Here is a 10,519-nt window from a genome sequence, read left to right on the forward strand (position 1 = left end):
CAGCCCAATCTCTGGATTTGAACTTGATTGAGGCACTATGGCTAGATATGAAGAATGAGCTGGGCATGACATGGGGTAGAATTGGTGATATGGCAACTTTGGAACATGCTCTAAACACGGTTTGGAATGGAATTTCTACTGAGCGGTTAGAAAACCTTATCAGAACCATGCCGGACTGTTTACAAGCTGTCATTGATGCCAATGGGGGGGCAACTCCATATCGATTTCTGTATATAGGCTTCCTTTTTTCTTTAAAATTCATACTCATCGGATATCACTCGTAGAACTCCCGACTTTCACACTGGACCCGACTTTTTGCCGACACTAGAAAGCTCTCACCAGATATCACTTGTATTTCCTAACCTGGTTTAGACTACATATAAATGCCGCAACCTTTTTTGGAAGTGGACCCGACTTTTGTCAACCCCCTAGTACATACGGTATGCGTCTACCCGAGCGAGATTGTTGAACCCGAATGGAGGCTTTGGGGTAAAGTATGGGGGCTACGGTACGGTACCGGTACTGTACCATATTTGTGCTGTGCAGAATCGCAAGTGGTTGATAATATTATAATATATAAACGCTAAACAGTCTAAGGGACGAGTGCTACTCCATGTTTGTAGGCAGTGGCGAAGCGGGAGAAGGCCTGTAAAGCACCGGTAGGCTTTCTGTGCCTGCTCTAGTGTTGGGGATTCTCTGGTAGCGGATTCCTTCCGATGGCTGCCGTTTAGTGGCCAAACTTTGCTGGCTACCGGTTATTGTGCCAGGCTGCCGTGAGAGGAAGGCAACTTGATTTTTTTTTTCTTTTACCCCCGAGCAACAGTAGAAGTGAAAAGTACGGTAACCCCGAAGAGTGATGATTACTGAGTACTAGTACAGTACGAGCATCATACTCGAGAACTTGTATGCAGCACTCCCAGCTGCAGCAGCCACAAAGCCTCAATACAGTGTATGATTACCGTATTCTGTGCAGTGGGAAGCACGTCGGGAGGTGTGATGAGACCAGTCTGGGTAGGTAACTGGCCGGCGACCCCCCTACCCGATCGCACTTCTGCTCTTTCCCAGGGCTTTCTCGCAGCGGTACTCCACTCTTTGAAGCGTCCCTACTGGCGGGCACCCAGGAAGAAGAAATGAACCATAGAACCTTTCCACTCCCCTTCGTTTCTTCCCCCCCACCCACACATTTCGCAGCCCAAACCCCATCCATCATCACCCCCTTGCCTGCTTCTAAGAAACTAGAAAACCAGTCCGTCAAATCACCCTAAAATATCCCAGAGCCGAAGGGAACGCGAGCCCGAGGGAAATCACCACATCACCACAACCTATCTCGACCTTCTCCACTATCCTTCTTCTTCCCCCCCTCCGGCTCTTCCCTCTTGTCCCTTTCGCGGTCAAATTCCTTCCACCCCCCCCGCCTCTTTCACGCCTACTCTTCTCAATTGTTGGACGTCTTTTGACAATTGTGTGCTCGCCCATCTGACTTTTGTGCGCTCTCACCTTCATATTCCTCTTTTTTTTCTTTTTTTCTTTCTTGCGCGAAAGGCTGAGCCCTACCTGCCCATCCTTCTGCCTCACTATCTGCTGCCGCTCTTTGTTGTGTGTGTGTACTCCAAGTTCCATCTGTACTCCAAGTTCCATCCCAGAGCCAACCCACTCTCCACCCTCTTTTTTTTTTTCCCCCAAAACATTCGCTCCACGTAATTTCAACACTCGGGACAACTGGAGAGTAAAATCTTCCAGAAAGAAAATCTTTGATATCGACCTTCGATTCTTCCAAGGGAGAAAAATCTCATTCAACGGTTCGCTGCCTGCAACCCGGAGTAAGGCTTATCACTTGTACATCTTTGGTACGTTTTTTTTTTTTTTTTTTTTTTTTTACCTTTTGGAAAGCGGACTTGCATTTCCTTATTTATTCTGTTTGGTGGAACTCTACCCTATAATCCTTACAAATCAATCCTCTCTTTCCACACCTCCCCTTCAATCCTTCTCCTTCCTTTCCTCTACCTCCTACTCTATCCGTGCGCATTTGTCGAGATTCATCCTCGTCCGTCAGTCCAGCATTGTGGGAGGTCCTCAGTACAAGGGAGCTGAACAAGAAGAAGCGACGGAAGGCTTCTCGAAGTTGCAAACACGCATCCTCAAGACGCAGCCTTTCCTTCTCCGCATCGCATTCACCCGTTCGGATCGGGTCGTGCCAAGGCGAGCTAAAATCAATTTCCTAACAGGAAATCGTGCAGCAGCCCCCCTGGAGCCCCATCCCCCTTGCACATTAGCCCTTCCACTTTCGCTTCCCTTCTCCTTATTCCCCTTTCCCCACCAATCGTCCGTTCATCTAACCCATCCGTCCTCCCATCTTTTGTCGACGGAGGAAAATAGAAAGAAACTCATCTTGTTCTAATCCGCTTCGTCATCCCGAAGAGATTCACAAACGCGCCATTCCATTGCAAATCAGTTCTTCAACGCACGTTTTAATATTATTCTCACTAGTCGTTACTTCTTCGACACATAGGTTTCCTTCGCTGCTCTCTTTGCCTGGTTGTCATTATTAGGATTACGACGAGATGGGTTGTGGAATGAGCACCGAGGAGAAGGAGGGGAAGCAGAGGAATGAAGAGATCGAGAATCAGCTGAAGAAGGATAGGATGATGCAGAGGAACGAGATAAAGATGCTCCTATTAGGTACGTAGTCCTCCTATTGCGCACCTCGCGCCTTTTCATCTCTATCGACTATTGAGACTAAGACGCGTCTTTTATATAGGAGCTGGTGAATCCGGCAAGTCTACCATCCTAAAACAGATGAAACTCATCCACGAGGGGGGCTATAGTCGAGATGAATGCGAATCTTTCAAGGAGATCATTTTCTCGAATACAGTACAATCGATGAGAGTAATCTTGGAGGCTATGGAATCGCTGGAGTTACCTTTGGATGACAGCCGGGCCGAGTACCATGTTCAGACCATTTTCATGCAACCCACACAGATTGAGGGTGAGAGTTTACCACCAGAGGTTGGAAATGCTATCAAGACACTGTGGGCCGATCGTGGGGTGCAGGAATGCTTCCGACGATCGAGAGAGTATCAGTTAAACGACTCCGCCAAGTAGTACGTGTTTTTCCTTGCAATTGGTTATTGGAGAGAGGGCTAACAATCGCGACAGCTACTTCGATTCTATTGACAGAATTGCGCAAGCTGAATATTTACCTAATGACCAAGACGTGTTGCGCTCGCGTGTCAAGACAACTGGTATTACTGAGACCACCTTCATCATTGGAGATCTTACATATCGCATGTTTGATGTTGGCGGACAGCGTTCCGAGCGTAAGAAGTGGATTCACTGCTTCGAGAATGTCACTACAATCCTCTTCCTAGTCGCTATCTCGGAATACGACCAACTGTTATTTGAGGATGAAACCGTCAATCGTATGCAGGAAGCCTTGACCCTGTTCGACTCTATTTGCAACTCGAGATGGTTCATCAAAACAAGTATCATTCTCTTCTTGAACAAGATTGATCGGTTCCGCGAGAAGCTTCCCATCAGTCCAATGAAGAACTACTTCGGTGATTATGAAGGTTTGCGACACCAAGTTGATCATATAAAATGGTCACTACTAACATCAGGTAATAGGAGGCGAGGATTACTCCGCGGCTTGCGATTATATATTGAACCGTTTTGTTTCCCTAAATCAATCTGAGACTAAGCAGATATATACTCATTTCACTTGCGCAACGGATACCACTCAAATTCGGTTTGTTATGGCAGCCGTTAATGGTGATACAACCTTATAACCCCAGACTCGTATACCATCTGTACTGACGTTATATAACAGACATCATCATCCAGGAAAATCTGCGAGAATGTGGACTGATATAATTTCTTACTTTATCAAAGTTTAATTTTCTTTTGCTCGGCTCGGCCGGCTCTTTATGGTCCGTTTTGGCTTTAGCGTGTCATCGGTATCGAATAGCGCTCACCGGTGATTTGGTCTCGGTGTGTGCGCATCTCGCTCGTGGTTGGCAAATTTTCGCTTGTGCAAGCTGGGATTCGGAATCGACTTCTTTCTGATATCCGATCTCATGATATATTACTTTCGTAAATCACCTTTTATTTCTTAAAACCTCCGTTCTGTATCGCTGCTTTTCATATCACACTCTCGTTCTATTTTACGTCGTGGTTCGGTTTACCCTCAATTTCTATGTTTCTAGCATAGTCTGTGTATTTTTTTTACTCTTGGACAACTGAATGTCGTCGGGGCTATTTGCTTCGGTCGCCCGGATCCTGTGTCCTATTGTGCTTCTTTGATACCTTTTTCCTTTTTATTTCGCGAGCCAGATTTGGTGTCTTGTTTTCTGCTTTCGCCTTTTTTTTTTTTCCCTCTTCCATTTCTTGTTAGGGTGCTTCGGTATTTCTTTGTGATGTCTTGAGAGAAGTAGGGAAGCGATATATTGGTCTAAAAACTGATATTTTAAGCATTCTTATTTCTTGCACGTGCTTTTGTTCTTTACCTCGTTCTCATGACTTGTCCAACTCTTTTCTTTGACCAAAAAATACGACGGGGTGGTTAGTTGTTAGGGCGATAGTGGGTGCGGTTTGTCGATCCTATCTGAACGTACGGCATGGGATATCGTCGGCGGATGAGAACCGCATTCAAGGGCTGGCTGGGTGGAGATGCACGTGATGGACAGCCCATGATATGTTCTAGCTATACCGGTGGCTTATACATTCAGTTGGGATAATCTAAGGGAAGAAGAGGTAGTGGGCTTCATCAAAGAAGGGATGGGGATAGTACTGTGTTGAAGGGAGAAAAGTGGAAGCGAAGGGTATGTGGAAGATTCTGAATGGTGCTGAAAGGAAGACCCCCCACCGCGCATTGTAATTACAGCAACGTATTCAACTGCATTGAAATTTATTTCTTTTCCCTCCCTTTCTTTCTTGGGCGGATGACAATATTGGTACCGTCTCCCACCACTCTGTTTCTCACATTATTCCGGGGACCATATAATACCTGTAATCGTGAATGGAATTTATGGGGGGTTGCCTACGTGAACAATGTCCTCGAAGGTGTCCATGATCCTCCTCCCTTCCCTCCCCTTCTCCCGTTCTCATAATATGATAATTGATTATAGTTGCGCTGGTTCCGTGCGAACGGGAAGAGGAAGCATTTGCATACTATGGCTTATGATAACTCACCCAAAACCTCAATAGGCCCAAGCGCGGAGCCGTTGGGATTTCTTTGTGATTTTTTTTCCGGACCGTATTTAGTTAGCCTCTACCGCCCCAGCTTCCTCACAATCCTCACACTCTTGTCCATAATTGAGAGATTATTAACGGGAGTATGCCAATTGCCTGTTTCCTCGTTCGTTGTTCGTTGTTTGTTCGTTGTTCGTTGTCGTGAGACCGGTAGTCCTCTTCCTCCCTCCCCCCCCACTACCTTGGCCGTAGGGGTGCATATCGGAAAAAAAGGAGGATCCGCAGGTGATCCCTTCGTCTGTCCCCGGATCTCACACACACTTCCAGTTAGCAGCGTTGTTAGTTCAAGTGCCTAAAAGCGTACGAGCGCTGCGCTGTACGAGTACGAAGGGATTGTGGTTCAAACGGCCAGATCTCGGAAGCTGAAGATGGGTGCATACCGCTTGCCAAGTGTGAGAGGGTGCAGTACGCGTTGGGATGATTGCTGTAGATGAATTGTTGACCTCTTTATTTTCCTTCCTTTCCTTCCTTCCTTCCTTCCTTCCCTTTTCGCTGCCTTACCTTTTCGCCGAAAAGGCCGATTCTGGTTTCTGTAATTGGTAATAATTCGGTAATGGATTATTTTTCAAGCTCCCTCCTTGCAGCATCATTTTTCTGTCATTGTGCCCAATTTGGCGTGAGAAAGCTGACCCATCCGAGTTACCGGCTGTTTTTGAATTCCCCACACTCCCCGATTGGGGTTGAGGAATGGGGAATTTTTTTTTTTAATTACAGTATCATTCTTTATTCGCACCCTCTAGCAAAAACTCTCTTTCCGTCTTGTGCTTCATTGCTCTATCGAGACTTTAGGTAGCAGGTTTGTTGTGGAGTTTCTGAGGATACTTGTATATTGTACTTCCTCGGCCCGGATCTCCTCCAACCTTTCATCGCACATTAGAGTTGAACGTTAACCGCTTTCCTGGCGAAAGGGGATGAGGCCGTATAGTAGGTACTGTGCTATAATACTTTATTAGATACATGAACTGTTCGGTATCCTCCTCCTTTTTCGCCTCAATCTGTTCCCCCATAGAAAAGGGTTTCAGGCGTCGTTGGAATCCGTGTTTGTGGCTGCAAACGGAGATTATCGAGCCCTTGAAGCCTGGAGGTTGTGGTATCATAATATTCATAAGAGTTTGTTATTCCTCCCACACCCTAGGCTAGTCGGCCAAACCCAAACCTCGCTCAGCCTAAGCTGCCGAAGTTGACCTTACCGTAGCTTCTTTTTCTTCCTTGTCCTCCCTTCTCTTCCCGACACCTTTTCTACCCCAGAGTCCTCCCTGTGTTTACATACATCACCTTCACACTCTTTTCCCTATTCCTCTTCTCTCGCTCACCCATAGTATCTTCATACCCGTCTTACTTTTCCTCACTGTTTTCACCTACCCACTTCCTTCCAGATACGTTCATATACCACGACTGGCACACCTGTTATCTTCTCTCCCTCCCCAGAAAGAAAAAAAAAAAAACTCCCGAATAATCACATTATCGTATCGACAAAATTCGCCTCAGGCATCTATCCATCCGTTCGTTACAATAACGCGAGTTTTTTCTATTTTTCCTTTTTCCTTTTTTTTTTTTAAAGAAAAGGCACAGACAATTCACGCAGGCATAATGTCTTCATCATCTTCGTCCAACACAAACAACGAGTCTACCCTCCTCGTCCCGAACCCCACCCCTACTTCGACGAGCAGGAGAGGGTCCATTCCAAGAAATACCCCCGCCTGGACCGGTGTCGGTGACGCCTCTGGCTCCGGAAATCCCGAAGATCCGGCTAGTTCCCTGAGGAAGGAAATGAACCTCGTTGCTGAAGCTGCGAAGAGGGCCTCTGTGGCTATCGTGGTCAGGGATATGCAGGAGTTTTCCGTCTGATATTTCTCCCTCGATGATCGGGGGGGATTGGGTTGGGTGTGGACGGAGTTTTTTTTCTTCTTTTTTTTCACCCTTGCCATCGGGAAATGGTCGTTGAGCAATTGGGGGACTACTTTCACATGCTTAGTGGATGCCCGGTTCCTGCTGTTCGCATCTTGGGCATGGGCTGGATTTTGTCTGGATCGGAAGCAGAACCTTGGTTAGACTGGATTGTGTGTTTTTGGTTGATGGTGCTGATTATTTATCTTATGGTTGATCATTTCCGATCTTTCTTCCTTACCTGGTCTTTGGCACCTCACGTTTTAATTGAGGTCGAAGTTTTTTTTTTTTTTCGCTTGGAGGAGCGCTTTGGAGTACGATATGGCTTTATAAAGCTACCTCTCCATCTCGGGATGTTTTTTCGACCTCTTCCCTCTTCGTCTTTTGTTATTTGAGTTGTCTCGTCTCATCTCCTTTGTTTGGCCTGCTTTTGTTCTTGGGGAATTGGTAAAACGGGTATGGGGGTATAAATAGATCGGTGGGCATTATATTACGCAGTGGTGCTGGGTTGAAAGTACTCTTCTCTGTCCATTTTTTTCCTTCTAACAATCTCCTTAGTTATCCTCATTTCCTCACTATCTTCCACATAATAATCTAACGGTCTCATTCAATTGACCTTACCTGACACGTATGCCAAAGAGAGAGCGCAAGTATAGCCTATGCCTCACTTCAGATTGCCTTCAACCTATCTATCATAATTGTGCTAACCGCCAACTCAATATCACAGCCGGAAGAAACGGCCCCTTCCACATGTGGGAGGCGATAATACTCACTAGCCGCATATAGTAGCCCGATTTACCCTTCCCCACCCCTTGCGCCGGGGTTGGCTGAATCACATAGATACATGTGTCCGATATGGGGTTTTTTTTTTGCTCGGTGTTGTAAATCGATTCCCTGTCGATCTTTAAGGCGATAGCTGTTTGGTGACCAGATTATTATATTCCCCAAAGAAGCCCCCACCGGGTATTTCTGCTAACGCTGGGTTTGGACGATGGCAATGGATATGTGAGGCAGGCGGGGTGGTGGTTTTTTTCGTTCTTCCTATCCTTTCCCAAAAGGTTCTCCTGGCGTCTTTGGGAAAGCTGTCTCAGCGACAGGGATTATTTCACGTGATCGGAATTGAAGGGAGCTTTTTTTTTTGATATAATGCGATGAGCCGAGATGCGGGTTACCGACCGAGGTGCGGGAAAAATGGGAAAGCGGGACTCATCCGAAGGTTTCTGGCTCCATCGTGAGGATCGGCTTTCAGTTTCTGTCTGTAGGAATGTTTGTTTGGCCGGTTTAGACGAGTTGTATGGTGTGGGGGACGGACAGCTGCAGGCCCGGCGACGCGGGCGCCTAACGATTGGCCGAACAAACTTGGAGCGTTGTGGAGTAATCGAGCAAGTGAGAGTAGAAAAGAAAAGGAAAGAAAGCTCTTGCAGAGCACCACGGCACTACTTTCATGAAGCGAGCGAGGCTGTGAGGTGCTGGTTTATGTGTGGGTTTATTTATATTCCGACCATCACCCTCGTCTCATCTTTCGATTCCTAAGTCGCCTCAAAGGAAAAGTTGTGCTCTTTCTTTTCTTTCTTTATTGCACCTCGAAATCGTTGCCCTTTGATAGGCAAGGTGGGGAGAAGAAAAACTGGATCGACTGGAGAAGTGTTTTTTATTGCTACACTTTTGCTTATCGGTTTGTTAATCATGGTGCGGCTGAGTTTGGGAATTCGACCGTCAATGATGGTTTCACTCAACAGGGTGCTACCGGTACTTCAAAGCGCGGAAAGGGCACTCGTAGCAGGCAGGAAGTACCCGGAAACAAGGACTCGCAAAATATAATACGGTATCATAGTCAGAAAATCTGTACCTATGAGCGCCCATACAAACTCACGACTCCTGTTTTCGGATACTCCCCGCCCGCTACGAGTATCGATACCTACCTTTTTACTTGAGCTTGAATCGCCTTGTGGTCGTGGGCGGGATTGAACTGAGCTCAGCGGTTGGTTTGTGGTAAGGGTTATTATGGTATGATACAATACTGTGCTCGTAAAAACTCTTGAAATTCGCAATCAGATTATCGGCGGAAGTCAGCCGTCAGCCCACGATAGGTTTAGTTTGACATGTTAATGGAATTGCAAATATCGGTTAACAAGATCCAAAACGTCCACTGGGCCGATCTTATACCATGCCGGAAAGAAGCTAGTCCTTTTTAGGAGCCTTTGACTCAGAATCCAGAGAATATAAGGGAGTGCCGGAGATGGCGAATTTCAAGAATTTTTATGGTGCTCGAGTAGTATGGAGGCGACAGAGTGGTAGCTCGGGGTGGGGTGTCCGGGGTATAGCACGGGAGGATGTATTGTGTTGCTTTTTTTTTCCCGCTGAATACATTATCTATAAGGCGGAAGGGAGAGAGAGGAGGTGGGGTTAAATAGAGAAAGAGTGTTGTGCTTCCTCGTTTCGGGTACGATTACAATTACGCCGGTGAGGAATCGACCACGATTGGAAATGATTCCAGGAGGCAGCGTTGGTGTTATCGATAATGATATGCTGCATAGTACGAGTAGGAAATCACGTTTGGAATAAAATTGTTTCCTTACAGTAACCCATCAGGATGGGAAAAGGGGAATATCAGGCCGTAAAGATGTCAATCAGCCAGTAATTCTTGTGTCTTTTTTATCTTTTGTTTTTGTGTTTGCGTTTAGAAGGCAGGGTCAGACGCCCCCTCTAGCTCTCTGGCTGGCAAGGTATGTAGGATACGACATGTTTGAAAAATGTGGGCGCCTGGTCACCGATGAGCGACTGCGGGCGGAATTGTTGTCGCAACTGGCACAGCTCATTGCTTGCTTGCTTGCTCGCATGAGTGCGGTACTTTGCAATATTGGCCCGGATGCTGTCCTGGATGGAGCAAGGCATATGAAGGAGTCATACGGTACGGTGTAGACTCGAAATCCCGGCCGCGGCGGGGCGGGCAGTGAAGGTGAATACTGGTATGATGCTACAATAAGTTTGCCGGCCTGAATGTTTTTTTTTCGCCATTTTTTTCCAGCCTTTTCTATCTCGTCGGTGGTTGGAGTTGGCTGTAAGTGCCATAGTGGGTTTGCACTTTGCCAGACTGAGGGACCCGGTACCTTATCGGGTGGGTTAGGCTACCGGTGTCGGTAAGCTTCGTTTACCGGGTGTGAGTTTGCCGGTGGTCTGCTGCTGCGGAAGAGTAAGTTAACAGTTTTTAACTCGACGGGAAAGGGCTCGCTCCCGCTGATCGCGCGTTGGTTTAGATTCAAAGTTAATTCGCTGTATGGCGTCTTGGAAGTACTCGAGTACCGTACTGTGGAGCGGAGCGGAATCATATGGTAGGTATGGTACAGTATAGTTTGGGTTGGATCGGACTGGGTTGTGCGGGTAT

At 46.8% G+C, this 10,519-nt stretch overlaps 2 protein-coding genes; both read left to right on the forward strand.

The window, feature by feature from the left end:
• Positions 1–1,121: 1,121 nt before the first annotated feature.
• On the forward strand, positions 1,122–4,921 carry GSTUM_00011064001 (uncharacterized protein). XM_002841687.2 has 6 exons: positions 1,122–1,847; positions 2,510–2,679; positions 2,759–3,101; positions 3,157–3,569; positions 3,625–3,768; positions 3,827–4,921. Exons 2-6 carry the CDS (start codon positions 2,562–2,564, stop codon positions 3,868–3,870), a joined length of 1,062 nt encoding a protein of 353 aa, XP_002841733.1. The 5' UTR covers positions 1,122–1,847; positions 2,510–2,561; the 3' UTR covers positions 3,871–4,921.
• A 1,582-nt stretch (positions 4,922–6,503) lies between these two features.
• Positions 6,504–7,745, forward strand: GSTUM_00011065001 (uncharacterized protein). XM_052355834.1 has 1 exon: positions 6,504–7,745. Exon 1 carries the CDS (start codon positions 6,838–6,840, stop codon positions 7,093–7,095), a length of 258 nt encoding a protein of 85 aa, XP_052211799.1. The 5' UTR covers positions 6,504–6,837; the 3' UTR covers positions 7,096–7,745.
• Positions 7,746–10,519: the final 2,774 nt, after the last annotated feature.

The sequence above is a fragment of the Tuber melanosporum genome (genome assembly GCF_000151645.1).
Source record: "Tuber melanosporum whole genome shotgun sequence assembly, scaffold_8, strain Mel28".
Taxonomy (NCBI): domain Eukaryota; kingdom Fungi; phylum Ascomycota; class Pezizomycetes; order Pezizales; family Tuberaceae; genus Tuber; species Tuber melanosporum.

What these genes read in the sequence shown, in the direction of transcription:
- GSTUM_00011064001 (XM_002841687.2), top strand. Translation starts at nt 2,562, where the DNA reads ATGGGTTGTGGAATGAGCACCGAGGAGAAGGAGGGGAAGCAGAGGAAT. An exon ending in TTAAACGACTCCGCCAAGTA is followed by an intron (nt 3,102 to 3,156) that starts GTACGTGTTTTT and finishes CAATCGCGACAG; the next exon opens with CTACTTCGATTCTATTGACA. An exon ending in TGTTATGGCAGCCGTTAATG is followed by an intron (nt 3,769 to 3,826) that starts GTGATACAACCT and finishes GTTATATAACAG; the next exon opens with ACATCATCATCCAGGAAAAT.
- GSTUM_00011065001 (XM_052355834.1), top strand. Translation starts at nt 6,838, where the DNA reads ATGTCTTCATCATCTTCGTCCAACACAAACAACGAGTCTACCCTCCTC.